Source organism: Argopecten irradians, chromosome 3, assembly GCF_041381155.1.
Source record: "Argopecten irradians isolate NY chromosome 3, Ai_NY, whole genome shotgun sequence".
NCBI lineage: Eukaryota > Metazoa > Mollusca > Bivalvia > Pectinida > Pectinidae > Argopecten > Argopecten irradians.
In genome coordinates, this window is record NC_091136.1 from 38,373,868 (window position 1) to 38,390,915 (window position 17,048).

At 33.7% G+C, this 17,048-nt stretch overlaps 1 protein-coding gene across 9 annotated transcripts in view; it reads left to right on the top strand.

Moving 5' to 3' along the window:
* LOC138318492 (ras guanyl-releasing protein 3-like) overlaps positions 1-17,048 on the top strand; it is an 80,504-nt gene that overhangs the window by 41,454 nt on the left and 22,002 nt on the right. For 8 of the 9 annotated variants that reach the window (XM_069260899.1, XM_069260898.1, XM_069260905.1 and 5 more), the window contains exons 2-6: positions 655-825; positions 9,034-9,139; positions 11,124-11,237; positions 15,373-15,504; positions 15,866-16,016. In XM_069260899.1, the coding sequence (XP_069117000.1) occupies positions 693-825; positions 9,034-9,139; positions 11,124-11,237; positions 15,373-15,504; positions 15,866-16,016 (636 nt within the window). In that variant the 5' untranslated portion in view covers positions 655-692. Of the gene's footprint in view, positions 1-654; positions 826-9,033; positions 9,140-11,123; positions 11,238-15,132; positions 15,262-15,372; positions 15,505-15,865; positions 16,017-17,048 lie in introns of those variants that run through there. The other variant, XM_069260906.1, reaches the window with a different exon arrangement.

A 17,048-nucleotide genomic window follows, 5' to 3' on the forward strand; every position in this document is an offset into this window, starting at 1 on the left:
GTACAAATATAGCTTAGTCCATCACATAGAGAATAGTACATTTTAATTGTACATCCCAACTCTGATGTAGAGGTCATGCTTAAAGCAGAATGAAAACTTGAACCCTGTCACCATTCATTAAGGGGCCATGCATGTTCACTTTAGACAGAGCAATGATATAACATCACAGCACAATCACATATATAGTGTGTTGAGTACAGCAACATCCCAACACTAGTTACAGGGACATTATATCTTTAATATCTATCAGTTTATAGTTGTGGCTTTTTTGTTGACATGTCTATTCTACTTTATTATATAGAATGATGTCAGCTCAATTGATCAAATCTGATAATAAGTTGAAATGAAACTCAAGTTTACCAGGAACATAAAAGTTATTCAATAAAAAATTGTGAAAGCATAGCAATATACCCTTTAGTTTAGGCTCAGAATAGACAAATAAAATTTAAAAAAATCAATGAAAGGTAAATTATCAGTTCTTGTGTGTATAATTATAATACTGTTGTGAGTTGATATTTCTGAAGTGAAATCAATACATATTTTTGTGTACTATTCAATATTGTTATGCATATCTTTTCAATATGTTGCCATTTATGCCTGAATTATGTTACATAGTTAGAATTTGATGCTAAAGAATGATAATTGGTGTTTCAGAATGTGTGCCCCCTGATTGTAGCGATCAGACACAACCCATGCCTGTGGAAGACTATACAAATGTCCTGTCACACTTAGACCTGATGGAGGAAGAGAAACCCCTCATCCCCGGGGTCACCGTCCGGGCAGCCACACCCGAACGACTCGTCCACCTCTGTGTCGAAAGTTTTGGTAAGGCTTTACCCATATATAGTTAAATTAAGTTGGTTTACAATCATTAAGACAGTTCAGTTGTACCATTTATGTTAGGGTTTAGAAGCAGATGTTTAAGGTAACTATGGCTGCTAATTACAGTGAATATAGTGAAATTGTGATAATGATAAGGCTAATTACAGTGTACATAGTGTAATTGTAATAAAGATAAGGCTAATTACAGTGAATATAGTGTAATTGTAATAAAGATAAGGCTAATTACAGTGAATATAGTGTAATTGTAATAAAGATAAGGCTAATTACAGTGAATATAGTGTAATTGTAATAAAGATAAGGCTAATTACAGTGAATATAGTGTAATTGTAATAAAGATAAGGCTAATTACAGTGAATATAGTGTAATTGTAATAAAGATAAGGCTAATTACAGTGAATATAGTGTAAATGTAATAAAGATAAGGCTAATTACAGTGTATATAGTGTAATTGTAATAAAGATAAGGCTAATTACAGTGTACATAGTGTAATTGTAATAAAGATAAGGCTAATTACAGTGAATATAGTGTAATTGTAATAAAGATAAGGCTAATTACAGTAAATATAGTGTAATTGTAATAAAGATAAGGCTAGTTACAGTGAATATAGTGTAAATGTAATAAAGATAAGGCTAATTACAGTGAATATAGTGTAATTGTAATAAAGATAAGGCTAATTACAGTGAATATAGTGTAAATGTAATAAAGGTAAGGCTAATTACAGTGTACATAGTGTAATTGTAATAAAGATAAGGCTAGTTACAGTGAATTTAGTGTAATTGTAATAAAGATAAGGCTAATTACAGTGAATATAGTGTAATTGTAATAAAGATAAGGCTAATTACAGTGAATATAGTGTAATTGTAATAAAGATAAGGCTAGTTACAGTGAATATAGTGTAATTGTAATAAAGATAAGGCTAATTACAGTGAATATAGTGTAATTGTAATAAAGATAAGGCTAATTACAGTGAATATAGTGTAATTGTAATAAAGATAAGGCTAATTACAGTGAATATAGTGTAATTGTAATAAAGATAAGGCTAATTACAGTGTACATAGTGTAATTGTAATAAAGATAAGGCTAATTACAGTGAATATAGTGTAATTGTAATAAAGATAAGGCTAATTACAGTAAATATAGTGTAATTGTAATAAAGATAAGGCTAATTACAGTGTATATAGTGTAATTGTAATACAGATAAGGCTATAATTACAGTGAATATAGTGTAATTGTAATAAAGATAAGGCTAATTACAGTGTACATAGTGTAATTGTAATAAAGATAAGGCTAATTACAGTGAATATAGTGTAATTGTAATAAAGATAAGGCTAATTACAGTGTACATAGTGTAATTGTAATAAAGATAAGGCTAATTACAGTGAATATAGTGTAATTGTAATAAAGATAAGGCTAATTACAGTAATATAGTGTAATTGTAATAAAGATAAGGCTAATTACAGTGTATATAGTGTAATTGTAATAAGATAAGGCTATAATTACAGTGAATATAGTGTAATTGTAATAAAGATAAGGCTAATTACAGTGAATATAGTGTAATTGTAATAAAGATAAGGCTAATTACAGTGTACATAGTGTAATTGTAATAAAGATAAGGCTAATTACAGTGAATATAGTGTAATTGTAATAAAGATAAGGCTAATTACAGTGTATATATAGTGTAATTGTAATAAAGATAAGGCTAATTACAGTGAATATAGTGTAATTGTAATAAAGATAAGGCTAATTACAGTGTACATAGTGTAATTGTAATAAAGATAAGGCTAGTTACAGTGAATATAGTGTAATTGTAATAAAGATAAGGCTAATTACAGTGTAATAGTGTAATTGTAATAAAGATAAGGCTAATTACAGTGAATATAGTGTAATTGTAATAAAGATAAGGCTAATTACAGTAAATATAGTGTAATTGTAATAAAGATAAGGCTATTACAGTGAATATAGTGTAAATGTAATAAAGATAAGGCTAATTACAGTGAATATAGTGTAATTGTAATAAAGATAAGGCTAATTACAGTGTACATAGTGTAAGGCTATAATTACAGTCAATATAGTGTAATTGTAATAAAGATAAGGCTAATTACAGTGTATATAGTGTAATTGTAATAAAGATAGGCTAGTTACAGTGAATATAGTGTAAATGTAATAAAGATAAGGCTAATTACAGTGTATATAGTGTAATTGTAATAAAGATAAGGCTAATTACAGTGACATAGTGTAATTGTAATAAAGATAAGGCTAGTTACAGTGAATATAGTGTAATTGTAATAAAGATAAGGCTAATTACAGTGTACATAGTGTAATTGTAATAAAGATAAGGCTAATTACAGTGAATATAGTGTAATTGTAATAAAGATAAGGCTAATTACAGTAAATATAGTGTAATTGTAATAAAGATAAGGCTAATTACAGTGAATATAGTGTAATTGTAATAAAGATAAGGCTAATTACAGTGAATATAGTGTAATTGTAATAAAGATAAGGCTAATTACAGTAAATATAGTGTAATTGTAATAAAGATAAGGCTAATTACAGTGAATATAGTGTAATTGTAATAAAGATAAGGCTAATTACAGTGAATATAGTGTAAATGTAATAAAGATAAGGCTAATTACAGTGAATATAGTGTAATTGTAATAAAGATAAGGCTAATTACAGTGTACATAGTGTAAGGCTATAATTACAGTCAATATAGTGTAATTGTAATAAAGATAAGGCTAATTACAGTGTATATAGTGTAATTGTAATAAAGATAGGCTAGTTACAGTGAATATAGTGTAATTGTAATAAAGATAAGGCTAATTACAGTGTACATAGTGTAATTGTAATAAAGATAAGGCTAATTACAGTGTACATAGTGTAATTGTAATAAAGATAAGGCTAATTACAGTGAATATAGTGTAAATGTAATAAAGATAAGGCTAATTACAGTGTATATAGTGTAATTGTAATAAAGATAAGGTATATATTCAAACATGTTTGTTGTCCTCCTACATAACCTAAGAAAATGTATGATCTTACATCTGAAAAAAAAACTGAGGAGGAGGAGTTTTATCACTTAGAGTACATTTCAATTATTTATGCAGATTCCTATTTTGTAAACATGTTCTGTTTTTTCCTGACAACATGGATATAAACAGTAACATTGATATAAACGGTGACAGTGGGTCACTGGTTTTCATCACGACTTCATTTAAATAGTTTTGTAATTAATTGGCATTGTAATAATTATAGCTATAGATATAAACATGGAAGCAAAAGTATGCTACTCTTGTTTGGTCTAGATATTTGATATGCTACTCTTGTTTGGTCTGGATATTTGATATCAGTGACACATGTATCGTACTAAATTCCTGATTTACAAATAAATCACTCATTTGCTACACTTGGGTATAATTTAAACACATTTTACAAAAATGGAATATGATATGCATTGTCATTTAAATCACTATTCTGCTGTACTTGATTACTGTTTAAATGCATTTTACAAGGGGGAAAGGGAAATACATGTAAGTTAAAGTACTGTTTATGCTCTGTCGGTGGTGGAGCATCTTTAAATGAATTCAAATTGGCTTCTTAACACCGCGGATACACATTGTTTTGTTGAATAAGGTAATGACTATGGCCTCTGAAAATATCACCTTTCTCAGGTTAACAGTTCCTTGTGTTAACCTCTATGTAAATTTCAATAATGTATAATATTGCTGTATGTAGCTGTCACCTGGTATGGACATATGCTTGTGCTCATGACAAAATCTAACAATTATTGAAAGGAAAATAATTGAGGGGGGAGTGGGTTGATTAAGTTTATTAGAGTACTATTATACACATTTAACAGGTAATTTAAAGTATACAACTAAGATTGATGACATAAATAAGAAACAATGAAATGTAAGTATCTTACAGAGTGGCCAAGCTGTTTATAGTCAATATACTTATTATTCCCTGCGAAACATGTTTGCGGGAGATATTGCTTTGGGCTCCGTCCAGCCGTCCGTCTGTCTGTCCAAGATCCTTTTCCGGGCCATAACTCAAAAAACATTCAATGTTGCTCCTTGAAACTTTCTGTATACACCAGACAAGTGCCCAAGTTGTGCCTTTTTTCTATTTCGGACCTTCAATTTTGGGAATTTTTTCTGTTATTATGGAAACTCGGTCAACAATACCAATAATTACAGTTCCTTTTGTTACCTGCTGTTATTTTTTTTTACAGTTTCACTATACTCGCATACATTAAAAGTTATACTTTAATAATTGTTAATTTGACCTTGATGTATTTGGGTTTTATTCCAACTTCGGGGCGTGGGGGATCATGCCACGCTTTGCGGCTCCTTGTTTTAAGCATAATTTCAGCTTTAACTCTACCAAAAATGATTGTCATAGAAATATAAAGAAGTGTTACCATTGTAATCATAAATTAGTTGAACAATTTTACCTTGAAAAGCACTGAAATAAGACACCCATATATATATATATATATATATATTATGTTTGTTTACATTTTAAAACTTTGTATGTTTTTATATGTGTTATTGTACGTCATTGTATCTGGTTACAATACATAGTCCATAATCTGAAGGTAGAAGCAACATTCTTTGTTGATTTTTTGCTGTTTACATGTTTAAATTCATATTTATTTTCATTACAACAATTCACTGCATGTCCGAAATAGGGGCCTGTGTATTATCATAGCCAAAGAGTCCAAGGCTGAGAGCAGAAATAAAATGTAAAAAAGTCACATGAATATTTGATAGTATGCTGTATCACGAAACTGTTCAGATCATATGACTCCATCTGACACCATTACAGGTATATAAAATATGCTGATTTACAAGTCGGGCCTTAATCACTGACCTTGACCTGAGTTTGTGTTACCTGTATCGTGTCATGTCTACATGTGTGACTGTAGGAGGAAAAGAAACATTTTATTTCATTTCATGGCCGACAGAGAAATTTATCAAATCTCTAAATGAGCATAAGTTAATAGTTATTAAGGGAAGTCGTAAAATTGTTTGGTAGACTGAAAAAAGCAAAAGTAGTAGGAAAAATAATATCTGTCAGTTTTCTGTGTGGTTGTATTGTGAGATTTAGTCCAGGCTTACAGTAAAGCAAAACATGAAAGTTTTCCCATGTATGTATATCCTCATATGCCTCTAAAATCTATTTCCCATGTTTGTGATTGGCTGAAAACTAGCGTAGGTTTGAGGAAACTGTCTTGGCGTAGGGTTGAGGAAACTGTCGTAACGTTATCACACTAGATGTGTGTTACACTAAATCTCGCAGGTATTTTGTTTATACGTAATGAAAACAATGCAATCTCATTTATGTGCTGTTGTGTCTGTGTAGATCTATCCTACTATACAGCCAGTGATTAGGGTTTATTGTCAAAGTCTTTTTCCACATCAATTAAACTCTTTTGTTATGAAAATATCACCATTCAATTTTTTGACATATTTTATCAACCATTATGAAGTGATAGTTAGTGTGGTTAGTATAGCTGTGGTTAACATTGGATAACATAAAGAGCAAGGTCACAGGGCACTCACACTTTATCCTCACCCTGATTACGTACACACATTTTTTACCTGCACTTTTAATGAGACAGTAACCAGGATTCTATATTCCATAAGGTAAACTTACACTCCCAGACTGTATTAATTACCAGACACATGGTCAATTAGTACATTTCATGTCCTGCTTAGCTCCAATTCTATAATCAATCAGCACAGTTTTTGCAGTGTCATTTAAAACTGTATGTAACTGTTTTTCTAAAGTCCATAAAATATTCAAAAGTAATCAAAAAACCAAACAGAAATGCAAAATTGTTAGAACAAAAAAACAAACAGCGATTTTAATGTAATATTAGAATTCACCTTATGTCAGGAATTTTTGGCTACAGTATTTAAAATCATCAGGGATTACTAACCACGTGTTGATAAAATGAGTACCTATTTGCCTCATGGCTTACGTAGGTTTGATGACTTTGAGTCATTAAAGATGCTACACCATTATCACCATAGAAAAGTTTGAGCTTCTTATTTTACTTTAAGATGCTCATTGTAAAAATAATTAATTGCATCCCAAAAAAAGTCAACAGAACTAGGCTCTATAGAATGAAGTCCTGATTGTGTGTCCACCAAATGCAAAATAAGTTATTTTATTTATATTTCTGTTAATTAGACATAAATTTACACGAGTTGTTCAAATTATGAGTACCATTTACTACTCTGTCGGTGGTGGAGTATCTTTAAATGAATTCAAATTGGCATCTTTACACTGTGGATACACATAGTTTTGTTGAATAAGATAATGACTGTGGCCTCTGAAAATATCACCTTTCTCAGGTTAACAGTTCCTTGTGTTAACCTCTATGTAAATTTCAATAATGTATACTATTGCTATATGTAGCTGTCACCTGGTATGGCCATATGCTTGTGCTCATGACAAAATCTAACAATTATTGAAAGGAAAATAATTGAGGGGGGAGTGGGTTGATTAAGTTTATAAGAGTACTTTTATACACATTTAACAGGTAACATTACCAAGCAATTATATGCGCAATAGAACCTAATCGTATATTTTTAGAAAAGTCTGATACATACATTACCATATATAGCATGACCAGGAGGTATTTTTGTTCAGAACACTGGATGTATGGTTAATTTGGTCTGTAGCCAACGCTTAATGTGTAGACAACTACATAATGTATATCATGACTGGAAAACGTTTGGCTGCTAATGTTTAGTGAGTGACACATTACATATCATTATTAGGAAACGATATAAATAGACAATTTCTTATACTTCTACCAGCTATACTTGGGTCGGCATTGAGTTCCATATAAAGAGTCAAGGACCTCACAATGCTTTCTAGATTATCTAGATAATAGTTTTTGCTGTCTTTCTTTTTAGGTCATCTGACCCGAAGGGTCAGGATGACCTATTGTGATCATGGACCGTCCGTCGTCGTGCACTGTGCGCCATCCCCCGTCCGCCGTGTGTAAACTTTTCATTCAAACGACTTCTCAATAACTGAAAGGCCCAGGGTACTGATATTTAGCCTGTAGCATGCTTGGATGAAGGGCTACCAAGTTTGTTCAAATGAATGACCTTGACCTTCATTCAAGGTCACAGGGGTCAAATAGGATAAAATCTTTAAACGTCTTCTTCTCAAGAATCAGAAGGCCCAGGGTACTGATATTGGGCCTGTAGCATGCTGGGATGAAGGGCTACCAAGTTTGTTAAAATGAATGACCTTGACCTTCATTCAAGGTCACAGGGGTCAAATAGGCTAAAATCTTGAAATAACATTTTTGTGAATAAGTAAGAGCCCTAGAGACCTGATATTGGGCCTGTGACATGCTGGGATAAAGGGCTACCATATTTGTTTTAAAATAAATGACTTTGATCTTCATTCAGGATCACAGGGGTCAAAATGGCTTAAATATTTAATTGACTATGTTGTATTGTGCCAATAGTCAGATGACCCTTAAGGCACATGGGCCTCTTGTTTATCCATCCCTATAGCTCTTTGTTTTTATTCCTTTTTATGCACCTAGGTGGAGATGTGGATCTTGACCCATGTCAATTCTGTCACATTACGTCCCATGTTGGCCTGTCCTGTCCTGTCCTAAATTCCTATTAGAGAAATGAGCATTTAAGACAAATTAGTATCCATTACTTCTCTTCTGATTAGAATCCTGACTGTCGTGTTGATGTCAATTCTGTCACATTATGTCCCATGTTGGCCTGTCCTGTCCTGTCCTAAATTCCTATTAGAGAAATGAGCATTTAAGACAAATTAGTATCCATTACTTCTCTTCTGATTAGAATCCTGACTGTCGACCCATGTCAATTCTGTCACATTACGTCCCATGTTGGCCTGTCCTGTCCTAAATTCCTATTAGAGAAATGAGCATTTAAGACAAATTAGTATCCATTACTTCTCTTCTGATTAGAATCCTGACTGTCGACCCATGTCAATTCTGTCACATTACGTCCCATGTTGGCCTGTCCTGTCCTGTCCTAAATTCCTTTTAGAGAAATGAGCATTTAAGACAAATTAGTATCCATTACTTCTCTTCTGATTAGAATCCTGACTGTCGTGTTGATGTTAATTTGTTAAAATACAAAACTTAACAGCCCATAGTAAATATATTTCTTTGATTTTACAGGGAAGGACGGACGTCTGCTAGAAGACAATGAATTTCCTAGTGTCCTGTTCCTCATGCACAAATGGTTTATGACATCAGACGAGATGGCGGAGGCCTACGTGGATCTGTATCCTTAACTATATCTACAATGATTGTAAAAAATAGTATCAATACATAAACAAATTATCAAAATTTTGAGTTGAACTGAAAATCATTGGTACATTGAAGTGCTACTGTCAAAACTTGTGTAATGTTCGCTTTTTTGTGTGAAATTTTTGACATTGAAGACGAAGTAGAGGGTGTGTAAATTAGACTCTGGTATTAAGATCTGTATTTTTTTCACCTTCAAATATAAGCCATTCTCTCTGACACTTTATTAAGATCCAGGAATGCGGCGAATTGGTACTCTAAAAGTATTACTAGTCTAAATGCAGCTTTCATAAGTGATACTCTTTGGTATTTCAACAGAGGGATTTTAGCCAAACTTGTCTGAAATGATCTTGGGATATAGTCATGGCCATGTATTATTACAGTTCAGGTCAGTGTGAAATCTGAAGCAGCCCAAGCTACGGCCGTAATTACATACCATCGATATGAATGCTATTTTAGTTTTTCTGCATTTCAATTTTTTATGCTCTTTTTGACAATTGTCACAAAATCTTTTCTTTTCTGACAAGTGTTTAGGTCAAGCTTATATCTTTAGGAAAACATCTTTCTAGCTAATACATCACCATAACATTTCAATAACAACTACATGTACACAATTGCGTAATATTAACGGAACTGATACAACTATGCGGTTTGTGAAATTTGACCAGAATTTGGCCACCAACACAAGTATATGATGACTATTGTAAGAGCTATTTACATGAATCACTGTCCATTGTACAAGTGTCTACCACTTCATCCCATTCACTAGACATCCTTACATAAGCAGTAGTTGTACAATGACTGCGACAGTTTTAATCGTTTTTATACAGAATTTAAGTTAAATACTTATTGAGGATATACGGGATGTCTCAGACAATTAAGCATCTCTCTTACTGTCAATGTATACATAGTAAGAGGAGCAGCTTGCGCTGGGTGTTAAGGGCAATACAAATTGCTACTTGTAAATAATAACTCAGTACATTTTGACCAAATATAGCCAGAATAATTTTTGGATGCAAAGATCAGTTTTGTTATAAATCTGATTCCATATGGTTGTGTATGTGTGTGTGATGGGATGGGAGTTGCAAATAAGGAAAATGTAATAAACTCTGGCAAATCCTTCTTTGGAAAAGAGAGATTTTGTTCAAAGATGTACATAGTTTGAAACTAGTATTTATAAGTGTTTATTTCCAGTCAGGAATCAGCTGGGCTTGGCCATGTAATAGGATACAAAGCAAATTGTTATTTAAGGTTTTTACAGATCCCATGTATGGACCCAATTTTGCTTCATTTGTGACCCTAGATTTGTCATAAATCATGACTGGCAGATTTATGGTTGTCTTGTTTGGTAACAGTGGTATACTTAACTAAACAGGATAGATAGTATCGGTAGCTGAGAGTTCATACACAACTTATTATAAACTTAACTTTTAACAATTTTGTTTAATAAAATGACCTTGGCCTACATTTAAAGTTGAATTGGCCAAAAGGCTGGAAATATTGAAACTACAATTCTGCAATAAAAGAAAGACTTATGTGACCCAATATTAGGCCTCCTACATGCTGGAATAAAGAGCTTTTGAGTTTGTCCTTATGAATGACCTTGAAATTAATTCAAGGTCATAGGAGTCAAAAAGGACTATATATAGTTTTAGAACAACTCTGTCTTAATAGCAACCTAGAAGCCATAATTGTATCTACTGAGTATGTCCTATCGAATTCGTTGAAATATGCAGTTTGGAAAACCCAGGGAATCTGAATGAATCTTTTGGGAAACCCTGGCTATCTGATTGGTTAGCCAACAGGATCTAGGAAGAAAGTGTTGTTATTTTGATACACACGTTGCTCTGGTCATGAGGCTGTAGATTTTGATGTGATTAATTGTCTTATATTGTTAACAAAAACTATGTCAGTCAACAAGTGGTTTATAAGAAACGGATATCCTTGACTCAGAGCCTCAGCTATCAGAGCTGTAACGAGACTGTGGCGTGCACTAAGCCGGGATGTAATCATCGCCCTTCCAGTGTAGACTGTCAAATACAGATTTACAAGGCCAAAATTTGCTATGCAGTCAGGTGAGTGAAATTTTGATTGTATTATATTCTTGCGTTAATTGTGTGTTGTATTATCAATCTCATATACTCAGAGAAATAAAGCATTCATCACAGGGTACTGGACTATAACACTCAGAATCTTCATGCATTGTTAAAATTTAAGATTATGTCAATATGAATCCTTGTAGCTTTTACAATAAAGCGAAAGACCACTTTTCATTCCTTCCTTTGTGAATGATATGTTTTGGCAATAGTTGGTTGGTCGCTGTAGTCAGCTTTTTCCTCTTTATGAACCCAATATTTTGCTCTCTATCGTGGAATAATGGTGTGTTATTCAGAAGATTTGTTTTTAACCAATCACAATGCAGCAGGAACTAATCTGGATTGATCATTGGTTATTAGGTATATTCAAATTGAATATAGAGTATGTATCTGTCAAGGGTTCTGACGATTCTGGGTTAGTTATAGAGTATCTGTCAAGAGTTTTGAAGATTCTGGGTTCAAACCTCAGTGTGGTAGTTCATACATTTTTCCTTTAATGTTACAGTACAATTGATTATTGAAAGGAATGTGAGATAAAACTTGCATCAATTGAGACATCACCCGGTCAACACCCACAGTGGCCATCCCCATTGTCAATTGACCATTAGAAATAGGAGAACAATGTATTGAACCATCTGTTGTGGTTTTGCCAATGATCTTGTTTTATTTAAAGTTGGGCCATACAATGGCTGAGATTCCTGTGTGACGTCAAGTCTCAGCTATATCCTCAGCAGACTTTTACAGGAATAGAACAATTCTAATGAATGCCTCGTTAAAAGGGGAGATTTATGAAAATTTTACCTGAATTGATTGGATTGTGTTACATTGACGCAAGAGCCTTTATAGATTTTACACTTTGGCGACATCGCAGGAGATAATATCATTATTGAAATTAATTATACAGCTTGCATGTGTGGCCCTATTTATAGGTGACAAGTGACGTGTGGTCGTCCTGTTGACTAGGTCTCTTGGTACTCTGGGACATTTGATTCGTGTATCAAGTATTGACACATCTCCTATATAGAGGCAGTGCTGAAACACTTTGTTCTTGTCAATGTTAAATAATCTGCATATTTTCACTATGCATTTGATTTTATTTAAAGTGCAGCCCTCTAACCCAATTATCTTTCACCCCATCTTCCTTCTTCTCCAAGGGGCCGCGGTGGCCGAGTGGTTAAGATGTACCGGCATATTACCACATGCCCTCCACCTCTGGGTCGCGAGTTCGAATCCCATGTGGGGCAGTTGCCAGGTACTGACCACTGGTCGGTGGTTTTTCTCCAGGTACTCCGGCTTTCCTCCACCAACAAACCTGACACGTCCTTAAATGACCCTGGCTGTTAATAGGACGTTAAACTAATCAAACCAAATCCTAAAATCCTTCTTCTCCAACAACTTCTGTTGACAAACTCATTTGCCTATCTACACTTGTTGTCAAATTCTTTTATTCCTCCATGCAATTCTCTTCAATTTCTTGACCTTTTTTCGCCTTCTACTTTCTACTCCTTTGCTTACTCCTTCTGATACCACCTTCTTTTCCTTAACCCCCTCTCCTTTTTTTAAACTTATCCTCTACTAAGTCCTCCTACTCCCCCTTCCTCCTGCCCCCACAATTACCAGAACCTTTTCTGTTAATTGTCTCCACCCTCTTCTCTTCCCCTAGCTCCTCCAAACAACAAACCTTTTCTTTGTTCTCTTTCTTATTTTTCCTTTTCATCCAATTCCTACCCTTCTTTTTCCTTCCTTCCCTTCTGTCTCCTTTCTTCCATTTATTCTCTTCACCCTTCCACTATTCTGGTATAGCAGGTTTTACTAGTAAATACGTGTACTGTACATAGTGATATGATCACCTTCTAGCCTTAAATGCAATGCTGACATTCCTTTAAACCCAGCATGTGGATTATGTGACCTTTTCTGCGGTTAAGGGTTTGATCCTTGACACACTACTCTACCTATTTACACTGACTATTCTTCTGTTAACTCCTGTGTTTCCTCCCATTCTTTGTTCTGTCGTATGGAGTCATCAGTATCAGATAATCAATACCTTTGTCTCCTGATCTAGTGGCCATTTGTAGTGTCACAGACCTTATACTGTGTACATCACAATAGATAAAGGTTTCACAGGAGAGACATTGTTCAGATAAAGAGTTCACAGGAGAGACATTGTTCAGATAAACATTTCACAAGAGAGACATTGGTCAGATAAACATTTCACAAGAGAGACATTGTACAGATAAAGATTTCACAGAATAGACATTGTTCAGATAAAGAATTCACAGGAGAGACACTGTTCAGATAAAGAGTTCACAGGAGAGACATTGTTCAGATAAATATTTCACAGGAGAGACATTGGTCAGATAAACATTTCACAGGAGAGACATTGGTCAGATACAGATTTCACAGGAGAGACATTGGTCAGATAAACATTTCACAGAATAGACATTGGTCAGATAAACATTTCACAAGAGAGACATTGTACAGATAAAGAGTTCACAGAATAAACATTGTTCAGATAAAGAGTTCACAGGAGAGACATTGTTCAGATAAATATTTCTCAAGAGAGACATTGGTCAGATAAACATTTCACAGGAGAGACATTGGTCAGATACAGATTTCACAGGAGAGACATTGGTCAGATAAACATTTCACAGAATAGACATTGGTCAGATAAACATTTCACAGGAGAGACATTGGTCAGATAAAGAGTTCACAGAATAGACATTGTTCAGATAAAGATTTCACAGAATAGACATTGTTCATATAAAGAGTTCACAGGAGAGACATTGGTAAGATAAAGAGTTCACAGGAGAGACATTGTTCAGATAAAGAGTTCAGAGGAGAGACATTGTTCAGATAAATATTTCACAGGAGAGACATTGGTCAGATAAACATTTTACAAGAGAGACATTGGTCAGATACAGATTTCACAGGAGAGACATTGGTCAGATAAACATTTCACAGAATAGACATTGGTCAGATAAACATTTCACAGGAGAGACATTGGTCAGATACAGATTTCACAAGAGAGACATTGGTCAGATACAGATTTCACAAGAGAGACATTGTTCAGATAAAGAGTTCACAAGATAGACATTGTTCAGATAAATATTTCACATGAGAGACACTGGTCAAATACAGATTTCACAAGAGAGACATTGGTCAGATAAACATTTCACAGAATAGACATTGTTCAGATACAGATTTCACAGGAGAAACATTGGTCAGATAAAACATTTCACAAGAGAGACATTGGTCAGATACTGATTTCACAGAAGAGATATTAGTTAGATACAGATTTCACAGAAGAGATATTTAATATAGTTAGATAAAGATTTCACAGAAGAGATGTTTACTGATGTTAGATCTAGATAAAGATTTCATAAAAGATATATTATTTAGATAACAATTTCACAGAAGAAAGGTTAAACAAAAGAGATATCATTTGATTAAGATTTCATAGAAGAGATATATAAAATTTTATTATTACAAGGTCAATAAGCTGAACATGTGAATATTTTATCAAGTTAATTCAATATAGTTTAATGTAATGGATAATTGTACTAGTAAGTGATGCCTGCCATGACAAAACAGAAAACTAAAAATTCAAATCATGTTTCTACTGCTCTCAATATTATGTGGTTTCCATTTTTGGTGTGGATAGAAAATCTGAATGTTTTTTAATTTTTGTTTTGTGAGTTTCCAGTAGTTAGTTAAAGTTGTTATATCTGAAAGTGGCCAACTTCCTCCGTAAGCACTAGATATGCGTTGTGTATACATATAGGCTTCAAGGTTTCAGCTTCCTGCTGTAAGGGGATGGAGGATGAATATATAGTTTGTGGCTAAGATTGAGTGCATTATTAGATATATCCAGTTATACACATGCAGCAGTCTATCTACCATTTGGTCAGTCAGGGTGGTATTGAATAGGGTATTGCAGTAGCTGGTGATGAGCACCTCACTGAGTGGGAGTCCATTCTATGCCATACAGAGCAAGCAGGATAAAGTATCCATTGACTGAAATATGTGTCATAAATTTTTATTGATTTATAATTGATGCTGATGTAAATTTATAACTTGTTCTTTAGTTATGAACTTTTACCTTTCTTTTCTTCAGGTTCTGGATCAGTAACTTTCCTGTACATTTTGACCTTGACCTCAGACTATCCACGGTTGTGAAAAGGTTTGCCAATCTTGTCCAGTCGGAGGGAAATCTCACCTTCAAGCAGCTCATTGACCTGTCCAAAGTGTAAGCATCAACATGTGGAACCCCAAAAAGTGATCTTATTCAACAGATGATTTTTATACAGAGAGGGTCATTAAGACAGGCTGTTTAATTCAAAATAATAAGTAGAATATCTCATGTAATACAATGCATTAAACAATTATATGATTTGTTTTGTTTTCCCTTTTGTTTTGACATGTCTGTAAATGAGGAAGGCTAGAGATGAATGAAATATTTTGTTATATATTTTATTCAAAAGCATAAAGTTAAACATAATATCTTCAAGTAATTGTAAGTATTTGCTTTCTCTAATAAAATTATTAAAAATGAAACGGTAAAAGTAAGGGTCCCTATGATAATCTACTGGAATATCTGATGTTGACAGACCTTCATATGATTGGATGAGGAACATGTCTGTTCGTAATCCGTCTATGCGGCACAACCGGAAGGTATCTCTGGTGTTCAATCACCTGGAACCGATGGAGCTGGCTGAACACCTCACCTACCTAGAGTACAAGGCCTTTCGCCGCATCAACGTAAGTTTTTATTCTCAATTTTCTAATTTTGGACCAAATGTTTTCTTTCTCCTTTGAATGATGGAAAAAACAATGTACCATGGACCCTCGATCATCTGAACACTTGCATCCTCATCTCAAACCATCTGGATCACCGTGCAAATTGTCCAGATTGTTTGATTTAGTTTATTTTGTCAATAATGAGATTTGTTCCCTGACATTTCCGTCTGAATTGTGAGTTTTCCGGACTATTGGTGTCTGGATTGTCTTGAGTGTTTGTGTTCATGTTCTTTTAGTTCTGATAGTTCTAATAATTGTTGTACTGACCATAACTTTTAAACTTTTATCACTGTGAAACTTATCTAGCCCATATTTTTATCATTTTACCCTAACATTCAGTGCACTAATATAAGGTCACTGTGACCTTGGCTGCTATGTCAAATGTTAAATAAGTCCAATGCTTATACTTCTTCTTGTATTAGTATCTTGTACGAACTTTGATGGAGCAAAAACAATAATCACCATCAATTTTATTTGTCTATAAACAATGTTTTAAGATATGATAATGAAACTTGTAGATTACCTGAATCATCTACATTATGTATAAACATGTGTATTACATGTTTGTTAATGTATTATAATAAGTCACTCAGCACATTGCCGCATCTTAAGATATTGTTTTCAGAATGAGGTGCTAAATAGGGATGTGGCAAAGTGATGTAAACTTGATCACCCCTGCCTCCCGGAAACTTATCAACAACTATGTTATGCTGTTGTTTCACCACTGACAAAGTGGATTGACTTACTCTGAAGTTGATTCTTGGCTAGAATCTTATAGTTCTGAAGTTGACTTTGGTTGAGGAATTGTGGTGGCCTAGTGGTTAAGCTTTCCTTACCTTTTACCCATGTGGGGCAGTTGTGAGGTACTGACTGCTGGTTGGGGATTTTTCTCTGGATACCCTAGCTTTCTTCTTTCACCACTTAAACCTGACACGTCATTAAAATGACCCTTGCTGTTAGTAGGACGTTAGATGGTGTGGGAATATTTGATAG